The sequence below is a fragment of the Leguminivora glycinivorella genome, chromosome 21, assembly GCF_023078275.1.
Source record: "Leguminivora glycinivorella isolate SPB_JAAS2020 chromosome 21, LegGlyc_1.1, whole genome shotgun sequence".
NCBI classification, from domain to species: domain Eukaryota; kingdom Metazoa; phylum Arthropoda; class Insecta; order Lepidoptera; family Tortricidae; genus Leguminivora; species Leguminivora glycinivorella.
The window spans coordinates 13,746,071-13,770,358 of NC_062991.1; the positions used below are offsets into that span (position 1 = coordinate 13,746,071).

General features: G+C 37.8%; 2 protein-coding genes across 7 annotated transcripts in view; one reads left to right on the plus strand and one right to left on the minus strand.

Annotated features, from left to right (window-relative positions):
* LOC125237455 (talin-2-like) overlaps positions 1–24,288 on the plus strand; it is a 137,362-nt gene that overhangs the window by 11,672 nt on the left and 101,402 nt on the right. For all 6 annotated transcript variants that reach the window (XR_007178330.1, XM_048144548.1, XM_048144549.1 and 3 more), the window contains exons 2-6: positions 6,503–6,645; positions 7,779–7,928; positions 12,298–12,401; positions 13,393–13,522; positions 14,108–14,299. Coding sequence is in view for 5 of the 6 variants with exons in the window: in XM_048144548.1 (XP_048000505.1) it covers positions 6,510–6,645; positions 7,779–7,928; positions 12,298–12,401; positions 13,393–13,522; positions 14,108–14,299 (712 nt within the window). In the remaining variant the exon portion in view is untranslated. The remainder of the gene's footprint in view (positions 1–6,502; positions 6,646–7,778; positions 7,929–12,297; positions 12,402–13,392; positions 13,523–14,107; positions 14,300–24,288) is intronic.
* On the minus strand, positions 14,906–22,542 carry LOC125237457. The gene is made up of 4 exons (XM_048144555.1): positions 22,217–22,542; positions 21,661–21,675; positions 16,293–16,462; positions 14,906–15,237 (listed from the first exon to the last, which is right to left on the minus strand). The coding sequence occupies exons 1-4, from the start codon at positions 22,368–22,370 to the stop codon at positions 14,929–14,931; spliced, it is 648 nt and encodes a 215-aa protein (XP_048000512.1). The 5' UTR covers positions 22,371–22,542; the 3' UTR covers positions 14,906–14,928.

Here is a 24,288-nt window from a genome sequence, read left to right on the forward strand (position 1 = left end):
TCATTGACATCTGACCCCCAATCAGCATCAACAAAACATTCAAGAACGGAATTATCTCTTTTATATACAAGACCAAAATTTTTAGTTTTATGTAAATATTTCAAAATTCTTTTAGCGTGTTTCCAATGACTTTCATCATGACAATTATTAAATTGACTTAAGTAACTCACACAATATGAAATATCAGGTCGAGTCAAGACTGACAGGTACATTAAGCTACCTAGCAATTGTTGGTATGGATATTTCTTATCTTTACAGAAATTTTCAGCCTTTTCACACTGCAGATTTATCTCCATCGGAGTGTCTGCTAGCTTGCTATCAGACATATTAAATTTATGAAGTAATTCAGTTACATACTGTTCCTGATCTACAGTTATCATGCCATTTTGAACGTTCACTCTCATCCCTAAACATTGTTTTAACTGACCTAAGTTTTTGATCTTAAAATTAGCACTTAGCTCCTGTACTAATTGATTAGTAGCCAATTTACTGTTGGAGAAAACAAAAAAATCATCAACAAACAGAGCTATGATAATTTTAGTATCACCATCAAACTTAGTGAACAAACATGGCTCAAATTTAGATTTCTTATAGCCAAGAGTATGCAAATACTCCTCAACTCTTTGATACCAAGCCCTAGACGACTGCTTGAGCCCATAGATGGCCCTTTTTAATTTTAAAACTTTATTATTATCATCACTGCAGTCAGGAGTGACAGGCTTATACATATACACTGTTTCATTTAAATAACCATTTAAAAAAGCAGTAGTAACATCCAAGTGACTTACATCTAAATCAAGTTTTACAGCAAGAGCAAACAATAGTCTTAAGGTAGAGTATCTAACTACCGGAGAAAATGTTTCATGGAAGTCGACACCTTCCTTTTGGGTGAAGCCCTTGGCAACTAAACGCGCACGATATCTCACTTTATTTTCTAAGTCTATTTTCTTTTTAAACACCCACTTACACTGAACCACTGTGCTATTCTCAGGATAGTCCACTAATTCCCACGCACTGTTCTCTTCAAAAGATTTTAGTTCGTCTCGCATAGCGTCCTTCCAAAATGAAGATTCGGGGCCATTCAGAGCTTCTTTCAGACTAATCCCTCCTTCAACTGAGCTTTGACTGGACTCCACACACATATTTGTGAAACCGTACCTATCTGGTTTCTTTCTCAGCCTCTTGGTAGGTGTGGCACTGGTTGCTTGAACTGGGGCCTCTTCAGTCGCTTCAACGCTTACCTCGCTGGTGATAGGCTCATGATCATCAGGACCACTTTGCACCTCAAAAAACTCTGCCTCATCAGAATCAACTGACCTATTAAGTTCCTGTTCACCTTGATCTGAGGTCTGGACTAAAGGCTCCTTCTCAGTCTGAACTCCTTCTTCTACAGAATTCACCTTCTGTTCAGGACATGAGATATCAATCTGCACACTGCTGTCCTTCTCAACTCCCTCTTCAATTATAATTACATCTCTACTAGTAATTATATTGTTGCTGTTAGGATCATATACTCTGTATCCTTTGACATTATCAGCGTAGCCAACAAGTATGCACTGCTTCGCTTTCTTGTCCCACTTTAGACGACGTTCTTTTGGGATGTGGACCATAACTTTGCTTCCGAAGATGCGCAGGTTACTTACATCTGGCTTCTGCCCCGTCCACATTTCATATGGTGTTTTGTCTTTTAAACCTGATGCTATAGACCTGTTTTTCAAATACACAGATGTATGAACGGCCTCTGCCCAAAACTTTTTGTCTAAACCTGCATCAAACACCAAACTTCTAGCCTTCTCTGCTATCGAACGATTTTTCTGCTCCACTAAACCATTCTGTTCACTGGTATATGGGTTGCTCTTTTGATGTACTATGCCTGAATCTTGTAGACATTTTTCAAAACTTTTATTACAAAATTCTAATCCATTGTCAGTCCTAATGGACTGAATTTTCTTTGAGGTCTGATTTTCTACCAATAATTTGAATTGTTTGAAGTATTCAAAGGCTTCATCTTTTGTTTTCAAGAAATAAACAAATGTCATTCTACTGAAATCATCCACTAAGAGCATAAAGTACTTAGAGCCCCCTATAGATTTTTCCTCCATAGGCCCACATAAGTCTATATGTACCCTCTGAAGTACCTCCGTGCTTCTGGTACCAACGTGAGAAAACGGTAGGCGAGCTTGCTTAGCCTCACAACATACGACGCAGTTTTCTTTGGTTATATTTATCTTGTCTTTGACTGACATTCCTGTAACTGCACCTTCATTCATTTTATTTAGATCATTACTGTTAATATGACCATATCTGCGGTGCCAAATACTTGCCGTCGTCGATGACAAAAAACAGCTGTTCGATTTAAGAACATTCAGCCTATAAACACCTTCCACTAAGTCTGCTGTAGCCACCAGCACTTTATCCTTGTTGTAAATATTACATCCGTTCACCTCGAATAAAACTGTATTGCCCTTGCGCATGAGCTCGCTAACAGACAATAAGTTTGTTGCCAAACACGGTACATATAAGACGTCCGTCACTGGGATCTCGTACTCGATACCCTCGGCTTCTGTGGAGATGCACAAATCACCACTGCATTCAACTGGTATTGTGTTTTTATTAGCAACCACGATCTCATTTACTCGAGGATTGTTAGACACATTTGCCAACCACTCTTTGTTTGGACTCATGTGGCTGCTGGCTCCAGAATCCACGTAAAAATCAGACTCGCTGAATTTCGCACTCAAAAATACTGCACTAAATGCGTTTGATTGCTTTCTTTTTTCAGGTTTATCAATCATTTTACACTGATTTCTGTAATGACCCGGTTGGTGACATGAATAACAGGTTATATTTTTCTTGTTCGACGACTTGACATTGACGTTTCTAGCCATAGACTCATGCTTAGTGTTGCCAGGTTTCTGTTTCTGAAAACCTTTCGCTGCAAACGCTCCGCTAGACTGCGGTTCACTCGATTCCATATCGAGCAGTTTCGACTTAATGACATCTGCGTCGATAGGAATGCCTGAGTGCTCAATAGCCATGATCATTGGCGAAAACTTGTCCGGCAATCCTGCCAACAGTAGCGATCCAATCCATTGTTCGTTTATATCGAATCCCGTACCTTTCAACCGCTGTGATGTTTCAACAACCTGAGTTACGTATGACGTCATTGAATCACAATTTTCCAGCCGTATTGATATCAAATTACGAAGTAGGGTAATTTTTCTGGAAAAACCTCGATCATCAAACATTGATCTTAACTTGTCCCATAATTCCTTCGTGGTCTTCGTACTTTTAATATGGACGTACAAGGTCGGGTCGATTGTTAAAACTAGCTTCGCTCTGGCTTTTGCATCCAACGTCTGGGCTGCCGCAGCCGCTGCCGCCGTAGTCGCTTTAGTCTCCTCGTCTTCTTTTTTGCTTAAAAGGACCTCGGTCATTCCTTCTAAGACGAGCAAGTTTTCTGCCGCAAACGCCCACTCATCGTAGTTTTCACGGCCCTTCAACTTCGGCACATTCGCGATAAAATTTGAAGCCATTATTTAAACAAATGAACACTACACTAACTGAACAATAATTCTGGATTAATCTGATCGTCTTTACTGTATTTTTAGTGAAAATATGCACTGGGACACATAACCTAATAAAACTCGTGTTGACAGTTGCTAACGGACTGATTTATTGTTTCAACTTAATGGCCGCTACCAGAGATGGCAGCACTGGTAATACAATTCTGATTTTGTTACAATTTTAACAAAAACATTGATTAAAATAGAATTACTTATATGGTCCCAGTTATGTAGGTACCACAGTGTGGGTCATGTCTCACTTTTATATTTTATTTTAAACCTAAGGTAATTAAATTGTAATTATTGTAGTTTTGAATACAAATTAGAGTTGTGCCTGCTCGTTCACTGAAAAGATCGCTCCCAACTAGTACGATCTCCGAAGTGTACTAGTTCATTCTTTTAGGACATTTAGTACAGTAGTACACCGAGAGAGCAAGAGACAAATTGTCCATATAGCGTACAGTAACGCTCGCTCGTACTAGCCGAGGGCTGGTCGGCCGTTAGGCGTTTTAGTTCGATTGCGGTCGCATCACACGGATCGTTTTGCTGTCATTGTCACTCCTCGGCTCTTCGCTCCCATTCTGTTGCGCGTGTGTGAGTGTACTAAATGTACTAGAGAGCAGAATCATTTGAGAGTAGTTCGGTCTAGTACAGTGCAGGGAATCGTGTCTTTTGTACCATTAGTACATGTCCTACACAAGCCTAATACAAATAGTCTGACGGTTCCTCTCTCTCTCTCTCTCTCTCTCTCTGCGGCACTGACAACTGACAGCTTGGGCTTCGCTGGAGGTGGGACTCTAGGTTAGGTATTTTATAAATATAGGATTTACAGTTAATATAACATAGTATTTATCATTTTATTACTATTATTTTACTGTATTTGACTTTTTCTTTTACATTCTTGGTTGATTATGTTGTATTTTGATTTTTATTGATTGTTGTGTGTTTAGTTAAGTAGTTATTTTACGATTTTTTATTGAATTTTGATTATGTTTTACGATCTTACGATCTTTTTGTGAATTCATGTTATTTGGAGACATCTTTAATTGTTAAATAAGTATTATGTGCAATATTTAATGGATGCTATTATACATATAAACCTTCCTCTTGAATCACTCTATCTATTAAAAAAAAAACCGCATCAAAATCCGTTGCGTAGTTTCAAAGATTTAAGCATACAAAGGGACATAGGGACAGAGAAAGCGACTTTGTTTTATCGCTATCCCTATCGCTATCCCTATCCCTTATCAAGATAACACTAAGTTCTCGCGCTTTGTACACATATTTAAAGTCACATACAGGTCGAAAGCGATTAATTAACATTATTTTTACCTTTTTTCCCAACGTTTCGGCCAGGTTGCACTGGCCGTGGTCGCGGAAGACTGACGTCCCAGCAAAATGTCACCGGAGATGTAAACAACACAAAACTACCCGATATTAATTTATATAAATGTTCGGGGTAGACAAATAAATATAATTTACCCGCATGTAATTATTTACGACATCACATTAGAAACCTCAAAAATAACAGTACTTCTCCACTATTTAATGGATGCTATTATACATATAAACCTTCCTCTTGAATCACTCTATCTATTAAAAAAAAACCGCATCAAAATCCGTTGCGTAGTTTCAAAGATTTAAGCATACAAAGGGACATAGGGACAGAGAAAGCGACTTTGTTTTATACTATGTAGTGACATCGCTATCCCTATCATTCATTCATTCATTCATTCATTCATTCCTTTATCAAACATAGTTTTACATGTCAACAAAATTACATATAAATACATTCTTCTTTGTTATTTTTTGTTATTAAGTGTCTACAGTCGGCACTTATAACTTACATAGTTAATGCAAACATGCTGTCGAAGATACATTTCAATTTTATAATTTTAAAATGGTTGGTATAGTGAACCAGTTCAAGAGTGCACGTCGTTGAAAAATTCGTCAACAGTGTAATACGCTTCAAGCATAAGTTTATTTTTAAGTTTATTTACGAATTTACGATTATCGCTATCCCTATCGCTATCCCTATCCCTTATCAAGATAACACTAAGTTCTCGCGCTTTGTACACATATTTAAAGTCACATACAGACAGGTCGAATGCGATTAATTAACATTATTTTTACCTTTTTTCCCAACGTTTCGGCCAGGTTGCACTGGCCGTGGTCGCGGAAGACTGACGTCCCAGCAAAATGTCACCCCATGTAAACAACACAAAACTACCCGATATTAATTTATATAAATGTTCGGGGTAGACAAATAAATATAATCTACCCGCATGTAATTATTTACGACATCACATTAGAAACCTCAAAAATAACAGTACTTCTCCACTATTTAATGGATGTTATTATACATATAAACCTTCCTCTTGAATCACTCTATCTATTAAAAATACTATGTAGTGATGAAGTGATAGTGATAAAACACGCAAAAATATTTCTGGTAAATATAATTTTGGCCACTTCCAGGCTGCGAAACAGCGCCATCTAGTTTTAAGCCTAAACATTTCAGGGGTACGCTTTTTTGTATGGGTTTTGTTTGTCCCGTATTTATATGGTCCTTGATTTTACTGTTATAACCGTATCATAAAAAATCTAAGCTAAAATTAGGGATGAATCAAGGAAATAATATTTTTAGTTTCATCCTTTATTATTTGCAGCAAGGGATGTACCCTTTTCATCCCATTACAGGCCCCGTAGCCGAATGGCATTTCTACGACGCGAAACGAAAACAAAATGCCGCGAAAGGTAGTCTGGCTCTGTCGCGCCAATACGCAAGAGCGATAGAGATAGATATTTACGAGCGTTTCGCTGTTTCTTGAACGTTTGTGCATTCGGCTAAGCACGTAGGGCCGAAAAGCCAATGAAGATTTTGTCGCCTAGTCTATAGATACTTCTACATGATTTAATTATATTACCTGTTCCAGATAAAAGATGCCGTCACTATCACTGAAGATCATTCTAGAAGATGGAGCGGTCACGCGAACGATGAAATTCCCAAACGGCTGCACCGTCGCTGACGCTGTGCAGATTGTTGAAGAAAAAGTTCTCACAGGGGGCGCTGGGAAAGGTAACACATACTCGTTTTAGTTTTGGATTTGTCTAAGAGATGGCGCTGATATTATGTATATGATGAAGCTCCCGAAAGGCTGTACTGTCGCCGATGCTGTGCAGATTGTAGAAGAAAAAGTTCTCACTGGGGGCGCTCGGAAAAGTAACATATTAGGGGTTCTATTCTATAAATAAGTAACAAAATCTGACTAACTTCGCAGTCAGCTGTATCGTTTCTGATTCGGTTGGTGAACTTTATGGGTGCTGCTCGCTATCAAATAAAGCGTCATATTCCATAACCGATTAGCCAACGTTCAGAAGACGCTAGGGTGGGGGCTGAGGAGTCCCTTAAAGTAAAACGTGAGGCTAACTATGACTCGAAAAGCAACCAGGTCGAGTAAGTGCGTTTTAACATTATCCGATCCACTATTGGATGTCGGACCGATATTCCATATCGCCGCCATCTTTGATGTTTTCCTTTGAAATCCTTCCGACTTCCGATATCGGATCGGATAATGTAAAAACGCACTAAGGCGTCACGCATTCGCTTCAGTCGAAGATCCTCGAAAGCGATCAAATATTTCCGAGCTCATATAACCCGGCAACCTTCAAATCAAGAGTGAACAGGCATCTTCTGGGCGAGCTCATCCATCGTAGACCACGTATTTGCCTTTGGCTAGTCTGTGGCCGAGAGTAAGCCCATTTATAATAAAAAATATAATTCTCCTTTAAATTTTACAAGCTTTTATTTAACTTGCCTTGTTATAAGTAGGTATGTTAGTTTGGGTCAAAACGTAGAAGCTAAATTTCACCCACTTCCCGGTTTCCGATTGAGCTGAAATTTTGCACACAGATGTAAATCACGTGATAATTCAATATTATGGTATTATGGAGCTGACCTGATGATGAAGCAGAAAGGTGGTCATAGGCACTCTGTTATGAATTATGAAACGTCGTATCCCCATCGAGTAGGGGTTTTTAAAATCGTCTTGGAGAGCAGACGATGACTGTTGAAATAAAGGTTCAGTCGGCGATAAAAGCGTGTGCCAAAAATGACATTTTTGCAAAAAAATACTAATTTGTATTTGGTTTTCCGTCTGTTCGTAAATTTATTAGGTATATGTTTGAACAAGTATTCCCATTTGCTTACAGACTATGGACTCTTTCTCACCTCAGCAGATGATGAGCTCTCAGGGTGCTGGTTGGAAGATCCTCGGCGATTAGACTACTACCTGCTGAAGGATGGAGATAGCCTTCACTACCGATGCAGAGTTAGGACCCTCAAGATTAGAATGTTGGATGGTAAGACATCTCTTTACCTCTCATAAGCACCTTTCAGTTTAAGAACTCTTCAATGGGCCATAGTTTTACCTATAGATACATTCTGGTGGTCGGAACTAACGGGATTCTGATAAATTTGCAAATAAAGAAGAGAAGCCATACCAACCAGCAGATTTCAGACTAATGAGTTCTGACATAAAAAGATGATGATGATGATCATCCATAGTTGCTAAAGCGGAGCCCAGGTTCCCATGAGCCATGGCCGTGGCAAATGATACTGTGATACTGTGTGATTTGATAGTGTGAAATCCAAACTTCATGGCGTAACGTAGTAAACGGAGCGTTTTTAACCCCCGACGCAAAAACGAAGGGGTGTTATAAGTTTGACGTGTCTGTCTGTATGTCTGTCTGTGGCATCGTAGCTCCCGAAAAAATGAACCGTTTTGATTTACTTTTTTTTGTCTGAAAGCTGAGTTAGTCGGGAGTGTTGTTAGCCATGTTTCACGAAAATCGGTCTACCATGTTGCGGTTTTTCAAAATTTTAATTTTGTGGTTAGGTTTAGGTTATAACGTCCAGTCATGAATAAAAATAGGTACAGTATGCAAAAGCAAATAACCGGAAAATCATAATCAATAATACAAAGTTATTAATTTGAAACATGTATTACATTGCTTACTAATGAGCAGTGATCGGAACTATGGGAGCAAAACTTGCTAAATGGATATTCTATAGTGCTTACAGCCCTAAAATAGTTATTTGTTATACAAGGGGGCAAAGTTGTATTTTAACACACGAGAAGCAAAATACAAACAAACAAACAAACAAACAAACAATATTTTATTTACAGAAAAAGGGTATAAATTACGTGACAGTGTAAAAGACAAATTGTATCACCTTTTTCGACTGTTTTAAACAGTATGCAAATATTTACAAATGTTTTAACTATAAAACTCCCGTGAGACTCATACATATTTAAAAATATTTTAAGCGGGTTACTCACGTATTAAGTCGATATAGCGTTCGACACGTTTCGGCTCAATTTCGAGAGCCTTTCTCAAGAGTAGCGACACCCCGCCTTTACATGTCGAGAGCGCGACGCATACGCGCGCTACTCTTGAGAAAGGCTCTCGAAATTGAGCCGAAACATGTCGAACGCTATATCGACTTAATACGTGAGTAACCCGCTTAAAATATTTTTAAATATTTACAAATGTTATACAAAATACAATTATAAAATTTGGCATGTGCGCGACAGCTTACATTATACAATATATATAGGTATATTATATTAGACATTTAACTATTTGTCATTCTGTTTTCTGTATAACTCATAAACTCGTGTACGGTATAGAAACTACGATCATGAAGCCAATTTTTAATTTTTACATTTGCACCCGAGTGTAACACAAAACTTTTCCCCTCACTATACGCAAAAAATGCGTTTATCACTGCTTCCAGCAGTTCCACAGGTGGTAAATCATCTTTATTACTAGATTCACCTACTTTTATCAATTTTAAAGCAGTTAATTTGAATTTATTCAAGGTCAAATTACTTTACCCACTAGTGGATAAAATGCGTTTTTACCCGCTGGTATTAAAGGACAAAACACGTGTTTCCGAGCTAGTGAGGGGAAAAGATTAATATCCTTGTATTAAAGTGCGGGAAATCTTGGATTCAGGTACAGAATAAAATTTAATTAACACTGATCTGAAAATAATAATCTTGGTTTTTTTAATTTACGTCAGCTCTAAGGTTTTTAGTTCCGGTCACTGCTAATAAGCAAATAACTAAATGAATATTATACTGTACATAATATAATTTATTAGCTTACTCAACTGTTTTATAAACGTTGAGACATATTAGGAATTGTTTATGGTTTCGTAGCTTCTACCGGTAATAGAAACATGACACCTCTATTATTGCAAACGTTAGATATATTCAAAATACGAGAATATGTCTATCCATACTAATATTATAAATGGGAAAGTGTGTGTGTCTGTTTGTTTGTACGCCTTTCACGGCAAAACGGAGCTACAAATTGTCGTGAATTTTTAAGTGGAGATAGTTGAAGGGATGGAGAGTGACATAGGCTACTTTTTTGTCTCTTTCTAACCCGAGCGAAGCCGCGGGCAAAATCTAGTAGGCTATATATCTTCTAAAACATGATTTAGATTTAGATTAGATTTAGATTTATTTATTTCATAATATAAAATTACATTATAAATTATTCTACCTTAATCTATAAGAATTTATATTATGATCGTCGAGTATGATTTTTAATGAAATATCAATTACAATTATAATTTGATACTAATTTTAAAAATATAACAATAATGATTTATAAGTAATCACAATGTCAATTTTTACATAAAAAGGAAAAAAGAAAAAACAAGGTATCTCATAATGATCGTCAAACTAAAATTAAAATACAATAATGGATTACAGTCAATTTATATTACATGTCATTTCCATATACTCATTTACAGAATATTAATGGATTTTCCAATAAAAAGATTTTCAATTGGCGTTCAAAAGTTTCGTCAGATGTTTCTGTTCGCAATTTCGCGGGTAGTCGTTCGTAGTATGTCGGTCCAATCACTCTCGGGTTCTTTACTGAAAGCGCCATGCGACGCGGCACTGTTCGCAATCTCCCTGTGGACCGAATTTGTTTCCCGGAAACTTCAACGCGCTTGAACATCGAGAAATTGTTTCTCACAAACATTAGTACTTGGAAGAGGTAAAGTGAGTAATGTGTCATTATACCGTTCTGTTTGAAGAGCTCCCTGCACGGATGTCTAGTTTGTACTCCGGTTAGTAGTCGTACCGCTCGTTTTTGAAGGATTAAAACTCGCTTCGCATCCGTGGAGTTTCCCCAAATCAACACAACATGTAAACGATTATAAATAATACTTTGTCCTCTTTTTATTAAGGGGCTCCACACGGTTTTCATCTATTTTTTGACAAGTTTTGAAAACTCTTGCACTACTGATAGAATGAGGAGGCACACTCAAAGGTTATGACAGATGGCGCCACTCTATTAGTCCATACGTGAGAGCGAGAAGATAATATGTTTTTTCTCTCTCTCATGTATGTATGAATGACAGTGACATGCCTAGACAGTTGCACAGGCGCCGCCTAGCGGGATAAAATGTCAGTATGTCTCCTCATTATACGACCAACGCCCATCGGTTCTTATATTTTTTAACTCTATTCGTAAGAGCCATATTTTGAAAAGAATTAATTCTTCTTTTTTTATGATTTTTTTAAACATGGTCTAAAAATCGATATTACCGAAATTTGATTTTAGTGAAGGGTGTTACATTACATGAAATCGGCGTGTTTGGATTTACCTTTAACTTATTATAAAAATTCAAAAGAGATTTCAATTTTTAAGTAAGTAATTAAAACAAAAGTTATGACCATAAAACAGTTTTGACCCTAAAATTGTTCAACTTTGATGCCAAATATCACAGAAACAACGAGTTGTGAAGGAATTATGAGGTACTATTTTGTTTAAAGACGATGCTATTAATATTATAGGCTTTAGAAACTATCATAATATCTATGGATTCAAATGGAAGGTCATTGGCGCAGGGAACGCCCTTAAGGGGGTAACCTTAAACTTAAACTGTTAAATCAATTAAGATGAAATCAACCACCATTTTTCAGTAAGCCGAGTTCAGGACATTACATTTCAATATGTTTCATATACATAGAGACAGCATAATAGTTATTTGTTATACAAGGGGGCAAAGTTGTATTTTAACGCCGAGTGTGGAATTGAAAAATGAGCAAGTGAAAGGATTCTATAGTTGAACCACGAGCGAAGCGAGTGGTTCGAGAATAGAATCCTGAACTTGCGAGTTTTTTAACACACGAGAAGTAAAATACATTTGCACCCGAGTGTAACACAAAACTTTTCTCCTCACTATAGCGAGGAAACTACAACGCAAAAAATGCGTTTATCACTGCTTCCAGTAGTTCCACAGGTGGTAAATCATCTTTATTACTAGATTCACCTACTTTTATCAATTTTAAAGCAGTTAATTTGACTTTATTCAAGGTCAAATTACTTTACCCACTAGTGGATAAAATGCGTTTTTACCCGCTGGTATTAAAGGACAAAACACGTGTTTCCGAGCTAGTGAGGGGAAAAATATTTTGAACAGCAATTGATATTCTCCATTTCTAAAATGGAGGTCTTCTTTATTTCTTGTTTTTTCGTAACACTGTAAGCTAGTCGACTTTTTTATTTTAAATGGGCTTACTCTTGGCCACAGACTAAACAAAGGCCTACGATGGAGTGAGCTCGCAAAGAAGATGCCTGTTTGAAAGTTGCCGAGTTATATGAACTCGAATAACACACATATTTGTCTGTGGTGTTCCAGGGTCAGTGAAGACGATGCAAGTGGACGAGAGCAAATCCGTGGAGACGCTCATGATGAACGTGTGCTCCAAGCTGGGGATCACCAACCACGAGGAGTATGGGCTGGTGAGTACCCTCAAAAGACATTAAAAATTTTATTTTTTTGGTCTCAGACTAAATATATCGTATATTGATTTAAACTAAGACGATCTTCACTCATGTTATTAAATTAAAACGGGACTTAATCGCGTAAAACTTACGTTTTATATTTAACCCGACGTTTCGGACATAACATTACGTCCGTGGTCACGGGTAGACTGGCTGGGAGTTGTATCAACATCTTCTAGCTGTACGAGTTTTTCGAACTACCCGCACTTGATTGTAAGCTGTACGCGATTAAGTCCCGTTTTAATTTAATAAATATATCGTACATTACGTTTTAAGCTGAGTTTAGACTGTTTCTCGAAAGGTACAAGCCTTGTATTACAAGTGCGCGAACTGTCAAATCATATGGGTTGTCATGGAAACACACTTGTAATACAAGGCTTGTACCTTTCGAGAAACGGGCCACTGCAAGTTACTGCTGTAAGTTTTGAGACGCAACTATAGGTTCAGTGAGTGGCAAATATCTGCATCTCTTTTTAGCACATACTTCTGTCTCAAAACTTGCACGTCTAACCTTTACCGTCAAAGAGTAGTATAGTATAATATATGTTTACCGTATTCTTAGCACGTCCACAACTCCAAAGAGCATTGCACATTTGCACAACTCCGCAAGTTCACATCACTGACACTTCACCTCACCATATCCTGATTATCATAATACTAGAACCATCAGGTTTGCAACACTAGTTTTTTTAATGGGATAGGTACCAGGAAAGGATTTTAAAAGCAATAATTTTTATAATAAGTGGCGAAGGCAAAATAATACATTCACAAACCGTCACTTCGCGTTGACAACTGTCTGAGACTAAACCTGTCAAAGAATATGAATGTCAAAGGAGTCTCACCTCATGGTTCCACTATTTTCTCCCGCAGAACAATGCTATCTTCTTATAAATCTATTCTTGGAAGGAAACTAAAAGTATTTTTAATATAAATTGTTTTACTTCCTCAGTGTCGTGAAGATGAGCCTATGGAGGATCATCCAGGCACAGGCACCCTGACCTTGAAGAGGAAACACCAGCATAAAGAGAAGGATGCGGCCCTGCAGCAGCTCAGCAAGAAGCTCAAAACTGATGACAATGGTAAGTATTATTGAAATTCTTTTGATAATAATTCCTACTCGCTACATTTACTGACACAAATTTTACGGATGTTATAGTAGATTTGCTAGATTGTATAAATAAATATTAAGTACCTAAGTAAACTGATGATAGAGTGAAGGTAAACCTCCGTGAGCTCGGCGTCGGCGAAAGCTGGCGCGATACCGCTCAAGATCGAACAAAGTGGCGTGCTCTTGTGTTGGAGGCCAAAACTCATTTTGGGTTATCGTGCCTGTCAAGTTAGTGATGAAGTAAACTGAGACCTAAATATGTCTCATGGCAGTTATGACCCAATTCATCCAGTATAAAGTCTACATCTTAATTTTCAGACATTGTTGGGTAGCATTGCCTTCCAACAGATTCCAACTGGAGTACCTAATTGTTTAAGTAGTTAGTGTGAAGAAAATACAAAACATGACAATCAATTGATTTGCAACAATTGCAACAATATATTATTATTACGCTGTAGAATGCAAACCACAACTACTCAGTTCATACCATCTCTTTCTAACACTAGTACAGATTTCAGTGCGGATAGATTTATAATTTCCAAAAACTTAATTTCAGTGGAATGGCTAGAACAGCACAAGACCCTCAGAGAGATGGCAGTTGCCCCCACAGAAACACTCCTCCTAAAGAGACGGCTCTTCTACTCTGACCGAAAGGTGGACGCGAGAGACCCAGTGCAACTCAACTTACTGTACGTGCAAGCAAGAGATGCTGTTTTGGAGGGAAGACATCCTGTCACTGAAGAGCAAGGTATGTAACCTTTTATATAAATTTTAATGTAATTCCTCCAAGATATGGCAGTGGTGCTCCAGAAGTGCTTCTTCGAAAGAGACGACTCTTCTTCTCTGACCGAAAAGTGGACGCGAGAAACCCTGTGAAACTGAACTTGCTGTACTTGCAAGCAAGAGACGCTGTGCTGGAGAGCTGAAGAGCCAGGTATGTAGTTATTGTATAAGTTCCTGTAAAGGATCGCAGGACAAGAGACGGCTAGTTGACTCTGATACACAGGTGGACGAATATCTAGTCCAGACATCCTCCTACGAAATAGGTGTTTGGTGACACGGGCAATGTACGCCACTGCAATATTTTGGATAACTACCGTCTGTTGGGTAAAAAGTAAGGTCAATACGGGTAAGTGTGTCTGGCCATCACATTTGACCGTTTTACCCACTGCCCCAGGTGTTTTTGCGAGTTCATACTTTTGCTACTTGCTATTCACGATCAGTTGCAAACGTATGAACTCTCGATAATTGGTCAAAACAAGCCAAATGTGGAGACTAGACACACTTCCCCTCCCCTTATTTACTACTTTACCCATGATTTGTCACTAAAAATAAAATTCAACTATAATTTTGTAATAGCTATTTATTTCCTACTTACTATCTAGCATCACTGCTCGACGCCAAATTATCATCCTTATTCATAATCTGCTGCAGCTCATAATCCTGAACCACTTGAAATATTTTACTCTTCGCCTGATTCAAATAATACGGACTAAATCTTCTAAGTGTAGATCCTATAGTAATCAGGAACACGTCTATAGGATCCGTCGGGTTGAGGTCTTGGAATTGGCTTGAAAAATCTTCTTTAGATTTCATGTTGTTGATGATTGGCTTAGATTCCTTTGGCTGGTAGGTTTCTACGTCGGCGAATACGTCGGATGGCGAGATTTCATCGCACGGCGTGTCCTGAAAACAGAAAAAATATCATCGTTGGCCACGACATTTTAGCAGGTGATTGTTGCAGTGATTGGTGCCGGTACATCGTCTTTGGTGGCTTAGTAGTCCAATGACAGCACAACACCTTTTGCCACATCTGTCACAGGTGGAACGTGAGTCAAGAGGAGGAGGAGCTCTGGAGCGGAGACTTTTCTGATTAAGGTTGTGGAGCCAGGTTTTATCGTGCTCCGTCACCCCGTCGGATAATCGTAATTTCGCCACGGGTACAATACACCTGCCAGAGTTGTGGTCGTGTTTGCCGCTTCCGTATTGGCTTACACAGCCACGAAAAACGTTGCTGCTCCACTTGACACTGCTTGAATAGTCGCGGGCCGATTTTTGAGTCTCACGTGTTCGAATTCAGAAAATTAAGACACTGAAAATAATAAGCAAGTCACCGTTTTCAACCGGTATTTTAGTGACAAAATCCCGTATGTGAGATTCAAAAATCGCCCTCTCTGTTAGAGACTTGAAGGCCGATGATGAAAAGTCGGATTTCTTAGGTATCCGATATACCTAAGAAATCGAGAATAAATCTATCTGTCATATTGTCCGATTTCCTGTAATCTAACGAACGCGAACGTCATTGGATGCGATGTTTTACATTTTACGTAAGTGAAAGAGAAGCACAGAAGAAGCGCTGGTAGCCTAGCGGTAAGTGCGTGCGACTTTCGTTCTGGAGGTCGCGGGTTCGAACCCTGGCTCGCACCAATGAGTTTTTCGGAACTTATGTGCGAAATGTCATTTGATATTTGCCAGTCGCTTTTCGGTGAAGGAAAAACATCGTGAGGAAACCGGACTAATTCCAATAAGGTCTAGTTACCCTTCGGGTTGGAAGGTCAGATGGCAGTCGCTTTCGTAAAAAACTAGTGCCTACGCCAAATCTTGGGATTAGTTGTCAAAGCGGACCCCGGGCTCCCAAATGAGCCGTGGCAAATGCCGGGATAACGCAAGGAGGATGATGATGATGAAAGAGAAGCACAGAAGCAACTAGAATTTAAGGAGACCAAGAAAAGATTTCGCACCTCTTCAATAAAATCAGTGTATTCCTCATTGCCAGTATTAGAGTCCTTAAAATACGGAATCATGAATGACATCTCTTCTTCGTACTTGTAATTGTATGAGCGGTGCTGAGGGTTCCGCAGTCGTTCGCGGATCTTTCGCCGCATCATGTCGCGAATGTTGATCCAACGCGCTTTGGTCTGATACTTTTAGGTCTTAGATTAGATCTGTTTTAAAGTTACCTTAATAAACTTCCGCTTAAATTAAGAGGTGATTTTAAACTACCGGTAATGGGTCAAAAATATTTTTTTACCACACCAACTGGTAAAGGCTCTTTGCTATTCGAAAACAGATATCAAAATAGTGGGGACGTTTATCGACAAAAAGAGGCCAAACCTTTTTTTTCTTGACCAAAGCATGAAACTTGGCACAGTTGTTCCTTATATCAAAATAAGCCGATTAAGATCGGGAGCCTTCGGGAGCCTCCCCCCTGGGGCTCAGGAGGGGGGGGTCAAAGTACCGCTTCACCCGGCTTGCTTTGAAAAATTCTAACATACCCCGTTTAGTTCATAGGTCATGTTTGGTATCGTTTTCAAGTAAATCAATAACGTAGAATTCATTTTTGGTACTAAAATTATAATTTAATGGTAAATAAAATAAAAAAAAATGAAAAGTTTGAAATTTTCATCTATGATTTATAAATTCAAGTCATCATAAATGTCAAACTGTTTGCTTTTTCTACAAATAAAAAATATGATATGAAAGCCTATTTAATATAGATTATGAATAATATAACTTTTACCCACCTTTACTAACGTTAAGTTTTAGAAAAAAAACCTTTAAGCCGCGCGGCGTCGGGACGCCGCGAGCGTAATTTTAAAATGCCTTTATTTTAAAAAACTCTATTAGAACCCGTTTAGCTATTAGGTCATGTTTAGTATCGTTTTCGAGTAAATAAATAACGTAGAATTTAGTTTTGGTATTAAAATGACCATTTAATGTTAAATGAAATTAAAAAAAAAATCTGTGAGTTGCAAATTCAAGTCACCATAAATGTCAAACGGTTTGCTTTTTCTATAAATATAAAAATATGATATTAAAGCCTATTCATATTCACAAAGGATAGTACGCGTTCACCTACGCGAGCTTAGACTGTGTGCGGGGAACACGCCTCTTTCATATATTTGATCGCCAGTGTCAGAGGTGTGTTAATGCATAAATAGAAAAAGATTCATTATTATTGACTCCGGTGTCGACAACGGCAACACTCGGGTCGGACCACATGATCTAAAGACCGACTGTACCTGTTATTTATTCATTGTAGTGAATCCTGTAAGAAATTTATATAATAGTATTTTATACAATCGTGATATAATACAAAACTTTTCAGTCGAGTACCATGTGTAGTACGGTACGAGAGTGAAAAGCTTAATTATATCACTATTGTATACAATACTTTTTCTACGAGTCATCATCTTCATCATCAATGGACGGAAATATCACCATTCATGCAAGTTAAAATTAATGTCAATAGAGTCGTTCACCGTTGTATCAACATCGAATTACCTAGGAACCAATTGTTTGTAATAACCGTTTCTGATTGGCCGATAACGCGACAGATAAAAAAAATGTGTTTCAGATGCAGAAAAATTTGCCAGATATCGCAAATTAGTATAGAAATTGTATGAACTTCTATTTTTGAAATTATTATAGTTAACTAAAGTCAATTATAATGAGCTTATTATAATTGAGTCGGAACTGCCATAGAGTATCCAACACTGAAAAGTTAGCACTTATAGTTTAGTCTGTGGTGTCCTAATTGACAGATTACTCATACTCATACTTATACTATACATTCCCTTCACAGAGACATAGCTGGGTACATATGGAACTGCATAAAGAAGGCTCTACCCTCTTTATGCAGTTGCATCGGTGTTTGCAACCTGATTTACATTTACATTTCCACTTCAATGTTGCCTGACTGGGATGGAAGGAAGAAGGAGACGAATGGGTACCACATTACCCATTCGTCTCCTTCTTCCTTCCATCCCCAAGAAGACGGACTTGGCAAATTTTGGTGTGGCACCAACGCCTGACTCCAAACAAGAACGCCCTGAGTCCCATTTCTCAAAACTGAAAGTTACAAGTTACAAGCGGAAGTCTCTTTGCAACTTGTCATATTAGACATTGACAACCAGTTGAAAATTGTAACTTGTAGCTTCGAGAAATGGGCCCCTGGTACACTGTGCGCAGTATATGCTGATGCAAGGCAGCCTCTGAAGGAGGTATGTTCTCCAATTGTCGATCTTTTCTGGTACCTAAAGAGGTAGGTACTTCGACCACTCATTCACCGTTACGCAACGACTTGGTCTGAAACAATATGTGCATTATAATTTTAGAGTCTACAACTATCAAATTACAACTTTTTGGTGGATCACGTAACCTTCAGTATTACCCACTTACGTTACGTATCATACAAAATTATTACAAACTTTAGTAGAATCTGATTTGCCTCTGATATTGCTCCATCTTGTAATAGTTTGACACCTTGGGTGGCCTGGCTAAGCTTCAAAGCCAAAAGAAAACGTTTCTAGATTAGACATAGTATGGGATAGGAACGATAAACGCAGCTTGAAACGATCAACAAGGGAGAAACATGGCCACCCAAGGCATCAAACTATTACGAGATGGAGCAATATCATAGATAGGCTAATCAGATTCTACTAAAGTTTGTAATTATTTTGTATGATAGGTAAGTGTGTAATAGTGAAGGTGATCCACCAAAATGTTGTAATTTGATAGTTGCAGAATCTGTTTAAATAAAATGACAATGCACATATTGTTTCAGATCAAGGGTCCTTACGCAGCAGTGAATGAGTGCCGGAAGAACCTCTTTACTAGAAAAGATCGACACTTGGAGAACATACCTCCTACCGAGGCTGCCTTACTTCATCATATACTGCCATTTGTCTAAGACTGGGGCTAAAGACATGCCAACCACACCCTTGCTGCCGCCGCATTAGGACACCACGGACTCCACTGCCAGTCTAGTGCTGGCCGAATTTTGTGACACGCTGCACTTAACGATTTAATCCGCAAGGTTCTCGGCACAGCGAACATACCGACAACCCTCGTACCTGTCGGCTTGTCAGCAGCAGACGGAAAGCGGCCTGATGGTTGCTCGCTTTTGCCTTGGTTTCTGGGACGACCCTTGGCGCGTGTCCTGTGTGGATACCTTGGCTCCGTCCAACGTCTAACGTTCGGCCCAGAAACCAGGGACTGCTGCTGCAAAACGCCCAGTTTAAACGCGCAAATATGCATTTTTAAAAAACAACTACATATTTGCGGCAATTGCATTTGAAACATTTGGACCATGGTCATCAGACACCAAGCAGTTCGTGAAGGAAGTTTCCACCAAACTTGTCTGGGTGTTTGGTGACATACGCATAGGCTTTAACATCTTATTTTTTATTTAAAGAAAAAGCAAACAGTTGACATTTTTGTTGACTTGAATTTGCAAATCTTAGATGAATATTATTTTTTTATTTATTTACCATTAAATTATAATTGTAGTACCAAAAATAAATTCTTTGTTATTAATTTACTCGAAAACTATATCAAACATGACCTAATAGCTAAACCGGGTCTAATAGAGTTTTTAAAATAGAGGTATTTTAAAATTACGCTCGCGGCGTCCCGACGCCGCGCGTCTTAAAGTAATTTTTTTGTGGAACTTAACGTTTGTGAAGGTGGATAAAAGTTATATTTTTTATAATCTATATTAAATAGGCTTTCATATCATATTTTTTATTTATAGAAAAAGCAAACAGTTTGTCATTTATGATGACTTGAATTTTTAAATCATGGATGAAAATTTCAATTTTTTAATTTTTTTTTATTTTACTTACCATTAAATTATAATTTTAGTACCAAAAATGAATTATACGTTATTGATTTACTCGAAAACGATATCAAACATGACCTAATAGCTAAACGGGGTCTAATAGAGTTTCTAAAATAAAGGCATTTTAAAATTACGCTCGCGGCGTCCCGACGCCGCGCGTCTTAAAGTAATTTTTTTGTGGAACTTAACGTTAGTAAAGGTGGATAAAAGTTATATTTTTTATAATCTATATTAAATAGGCTATCACGTCATATTTTTTATTTATAGAAAAAGCAAACAGTTTGTCATTTATGATGACCTGAATTTGTAAATCATGGATGAAAATTTCAATTTTTTTATTTTATTTTATTTTATTTACCATTAAATTATAATTTTAGTACTAAAAACGAATTTTACGTTATTGATTTACTCGAAAACGATACCAAACATGACCTATTAACTAAACGGGGTAAGTTAGAATTTTTCAAACCAAGCCGGGTGAAGCGGTACTTTGACCCCCTCCCGGGCCCCAGGGGGAGGCTCCCGAAGGCTCCCGATCTTAATCGGCTTATTTTGATATAAGGAACAACTGTGCCAAGTTTCATGCTTTGGTCAAAAAATTTAAGGTTTTGCAATAAACTCCCCAGCTAAAATTGCATTTTATCCACAAGAGTGCGAAGTAATTTCATACAAATTTTAACTTGATGTCTTAAGCTGTTTGTTAGATTTTACCTATCTATAAATGATGATTTTGAATCATAAATATTGAAGAAAGTGATGGATTTTATTTATTTTGGTGTTTTATAGTCAGTATTTTGTTCGCGTTGGTGTGGTGAAAATACTGTGTTTCACTGCGTGGCAAAGTTTGTTTAACCTACGTGCCTTGATACCCTCGCAACGCAATATTAGCACGTGCGGTTAAACAACAACTTTGCCCCCTTGTAAAACGAATGACTAATTATTCTACTGTCCAGAAAAGTGACTTTGCATATCGTAACTGCCTGTAAACTCTGTAGTAAAGGTGAAGTTTAGTTTACCAAAAAAAATGTAACAATTGTAAACAAAATGTTGTGACTAAGGTAACGGACCCAATCATGGACAGTTTAAGAAAAAATTTCGCCTGTTTTTGATACTTCACTGATAAATGTAAAAATTCTACCGCTAAGCGTGTTTAATCTTGAATGTCCTATCCTTCTTTTACATTTCAAGCGTATTACAGAATAGATACTCCTATTGGTTTCTTCATAGTTAATAAATTAAAACTAGGTGTTTTTTCTCCAATCATGGACGGCAGTTCTCCAGTAATGGATCCCCCATTATGGACAGTGAAATAAGTTTAAATTTTTACTTTTAAAGCCAACTAATACTCAATGAGTCAATTTTATGTGCCATAAATAAAATTAGTTTTGGTTATTTTAACATAGGATTGTTTTTTGTAAATTTTGGTTTTGTAAATTGTTCCTTGTCCATCATAGGAGGTACGCAGTTTTCCGGTTCCAGTAATGGACACTCGCAAAATAATGCTATTTCTTTATATCTTTGGAGCAAGAAACTAGTATGTTTTATACCTTATCTCATGCTTAATGCAGTAAGTAAAACTCATTCAAGTTTACACCGAGTATTATTTTTTTATTATTTTTTACATGAACTCAACTCTCTTAGCAACATTACTAAGAATTCGTCTTGATATTTTTTTCAGTGAACTGGTGAATTTTACCTTGCCGCCAAATCCTTCAGAAATAACCGAATTAATTGAAAGTTCAAACTTAAACAGCTCTACAACTCTAGTTTATGGTACATTGCCGTCAGTTTTTAGAAACTAATTTTAGATACTTATTTTTAAGGATTTGTGTTTTTTTGTCCATAATGGCATCACCGTCCATTATAGGGTATTTTACATTATAGACAGCGACCGTGTGAAAAATGAAAATGCACTTAGTTGTCTTCCTAAACACATCTTGAATTTCAGGACTTTTTCTACTTAAGTACTGACAAATTGGTATGAAAAATGATGCCTTTGCAATTAAATGGAAAAGAAACCAAAACAATAACAACGAAACTTACCGGATCTATTAAGGGCATCCCCAATCTTCTGCCAAACGACTTCCCTGGCATCGAAATCCAAATACCTCGGATGTTTCGTATTATACAATATCGAATTCTCCTTCACCAAAGCCAACAGTTTCAAGTCCAAACTCTTATTAAAAGGCAGAGGCATTTTCAAATTCCGTTATTCGTTCGTTTCGAACGCGATTGTCAATTGTTTTATTTTGAATTTGGAACACCGGTTTGAATTTCGCACTTGTTTTATTTTGAATTTCGAACACCGGTCCGAATGCGTCCTTTTGACATTGGGCGCTAAGCGGTGCGTGCGGTCTCCGGGACGCTAACGGGACGACTAGCGGGGCGAGTGGGCGACGGGACGGGTCGGAGTCGCACGGAACGCGTACGATGCGCGGTGAGCGTTAACGCAGTGGGGTCACGACTGGTTTCGGATTTGAATAAATTTATGGGGTGCCTTTATACGGCATATGCCATATGAACCACACACATGAATACATTGATAAGATAATAATTAGGATTTTTACTGTCTACACGCAATGGAAATAAATAAAATTTGAATAAAATTTGATTCCATAATAGAAGTTCAATAATAACACAAGGACTACCAAGCAATTTTTATATTATAACGTTTAAATTTTAATATCTTACGTTATGTTACGTAGATCAATTTTTACATACCAAAGTAGAATCCTCAATATCTGTATTACCTATTATAATCAGACTCATATTATTTTGTAATAATCTAAAATAATGACATTTATTTTGTTTGGATAACAAACGAGAAATATTACATCATCAAATAATTCAATTAAAAATACTATAACAAAAAGTATCACCAATTAGGACCCACCATCGTAACGCACACGGAGCCGACTCGTCACGTGAACGCGACCGAAGCGACGCGATCGATTCAAAACAAACGCACAACGAATATCTAATCTTACAAATACTAGACCGTAATTTCCTTGCAATACAGCGTACGTAAAGTCAGCTTGTTGTGCCCAGAACCACTGTTAAAATTCGATTGCGACGAACACGTCAGCCTTTGTATACATTGCGCGTTTTGTATAAGCGTTCGAACAATGTTATCGTACTTGGCCAGCAATGTATGCCAATGCGAAGAGTATTATCATTGTATTGCACAGGTTGATAAGCGCTTAGTATATCTCGCAGATGATATTAAGAATTCGTTCTTCATTGCGCGCTTTTGAAGTAGTTGTGTAACATAAGTTCGCTGTTAAGCAGCAATGTATTTAGTTACATTGTTTGTGTTTTATAATACCATTAAACGAATAATAGTGCATATTAAATATTTGCTAAAAGTAATTAAGATAAGTACCTACCTACATGATTGTTATGTTCAAGATAAGCTAACCTAACAAACAATTGAGGCTTTTCAACACAGAAGGGACTTAATTTAATCTTTTTGTCAGAATTTCTGTAACAATTTCGAATGGAAAAGGACCTTAATATCACTTGATGCATACTTTTACTGCGATGGCTCAGGACCCGAAGTGGATCTTGGCCTCCGACACTAGATTCCGCCATTCGCTCGTATCCTGTGCGATCTGATGCCACTCAGTCACTTGAAGGTCACACAGGTCTTTCTGGACCTCATCGATCCATCGGTACCTGGGCCTTCCGACCGGCCGTTTTTCAGTAGATCGCCACAAGTGAGCTCTTTTGGCCGCACGATCCTCTCCCATCCTCTGGCCGAGCCATCGCAGACGCTTGATGCATAAGGGACCTTTATTCATGGAACGGCACATTTAATGTGTTTATACACTATGTAACATAATTGCCGAAGATAAATCCTACGGCTTATACATTACCTTCTGTAGTACCTTTAATTTTCATGGTGTTTATTTTAAAAAAAGGAAGTGGTATTCGTAACCGCTATTCGATACCGGTTATGCTCTTAAATGGATCACCAGCATTAATGTTACATCCTGTATACCTTCGGCTCGCCTGGTTGTAAATGGACAGCGTAGCCTATTACCATTTTGGGCATTTTGATCCACGTTTCCGATTCACGACAAATTTCTTTCGACTTTTTCAGTACAGATGGTGTT

What these genes read in the sequence shown, in the direction of transcription:
- LOC125237457 (XM_048144555.1), bottom strand. Translation starts at nt 22,370, where the DNA reads ATGCCTCTGCCTTTTAATAAGAGTTTGGACTTGAAACTGTTGGCTTTG. An exon ending in ACACTGATTTTATTGAAGAG is followed by an intron (nt 15,238 to 16,292) that starts GTGCGAAATCTT and finishes TTCTGTTTTCAG; the next exon opens with GACACGCCGTGCGATGAAAT.